The sequence below is a fragment of the Emiliania huxleyi genome, assembly GCF_000372725.1.
Source record: "Emiliania huxleyi CCMP1516 chromosome Unknown EMIHUscaffold_197, whole genome shotgun sequence".
Taxonomy (NCBI): domain Eukaryota; phylum Haptophyta; order Isochrysidales; family Noelaerhabdaceae; genus Emiliania; species Emiliania huxleyi.
In genome coordinates, this window is record NW_005200623.1 from 106184 (window position 1) to 107381 (window position 1198).

The 1198-nt window shown below is 64.1% G+C and overlaps 1 protein-coding gene across 1 annotated transcript; it reads left to right on the forward strand.

Moving 5' to 3' along the window:
- Window positions 1-67: 67 nt before the first annotated feature.
- On the forward strand, window positions 68-439 carry EMIHUDRAFT_57700 (cytochrome P450 monooxygenase; the record flags this gene model as incomplete). The annotated part of the gene is made up of 1 exon (XM_005781945.1): window positions 68-439. A coding segment is annotated over one exon (372 nt), but the record flags the coding sequence as incomplete, so codon positions are not given.
- Between the last annotated feature and the right edge of the window lie 759 nt (window positions 440-1198).

Below are 1198 nucleotides of genomic sequence, written 5' to 3' on the forward strand. Positions count from 1 at the left end.
GCAGCGCGAGCTTGGCGTCGGAGGCAGTCTGACGCCAGAGGTCACGCAGAGTGGCCGCGGCCAGTGGCTGCCGTACCTTCGGTCGGTGGTGCGGGAGGTGCACCGGATGCGACCTTCGATCCCCGTGAGCCTCATGAAGCGGACCGCCGCCGAGGTCGACATGTGCGGCTACACCGTGCCCGCCGGGAGCCTCGTCATGCTCGACAGCTTCTCGCCGCAGAATGACCCGGCGCTGGTGCCGGACGCGCACGAGTTCCGCCCGGAGCGGTGGCTCCCCGACGCGGTTGTGGCGAGGAAGGGGACGGCGGCGGAAGTCATCGACCACCCGCTGTTGCGCGCGCCCTTCTCGGCGGGCGCCCGGATGTGCCCCGGCAACAAGATTGCGAACTTCGAGCTGCTGACGATGGTGGCGCAGCTGGTGCAGGACTGGGAGTTTGAGCTCGAGGACGCGCCGATCACGAGCCTGCTCGATATCCCGTACCACCAAGGCACCACCGTCCAGCCGCAGCCGATGCCGAAGTTCGTCTTCCGGAAGCGGCGACCCGCAACGGCCTGACCAGGAAGTGCTTCTTGGCGGCTCGCGTGTACGTGTGGATGGGAGAGGATTCCCACCTCAATTGCCTTTCTCGACCTCTGTCCCGGCGCGCCGCTGCGTTGGCGCCGTCCGTCCGGTTGCGCGCTCTTGATGAAGGTTCATAAGTGCCCGTCTCAGACGCCGCATAAGGGAGAAGCTTCCTTACCTTACGTACTGAGTCTGCAATAAATAAATAAATCACACGGACACCTCGAGCTACTCTGGGAGATGGGTAAAAAGGAGCAAGTCCCCGCCCTGCGGTCTTTGTGCGGGGTTCTTTGTGGGTGTGGTCGGCGCGACTAGCCTATTCTCGCACAGCTGTCCGCCTGTAAACAAGAATCAAGATTACATTTTGCGCCGCGTGGTCTCGTAACAGGCATGTGGCTCTCCAGTCGAAACTTCATCGCCCCGCGCTGGCGGCGGCACACATCACGCAAAACAAACGCTGTCTAGGACGAGCCTAATCCGCCGCCCACGCCGCCACCGCCGCCACGATCGCCTCGAACGACACCGCCACCTTTGGATCCGCCACCCCCGGGAAGGACGCGATCGCCGCTAGACTGAGATGAGACCGCCAGTGGATGTGGGAGTCCACCGCGCACCGCGCTGCGAGCCTGTCGTGTC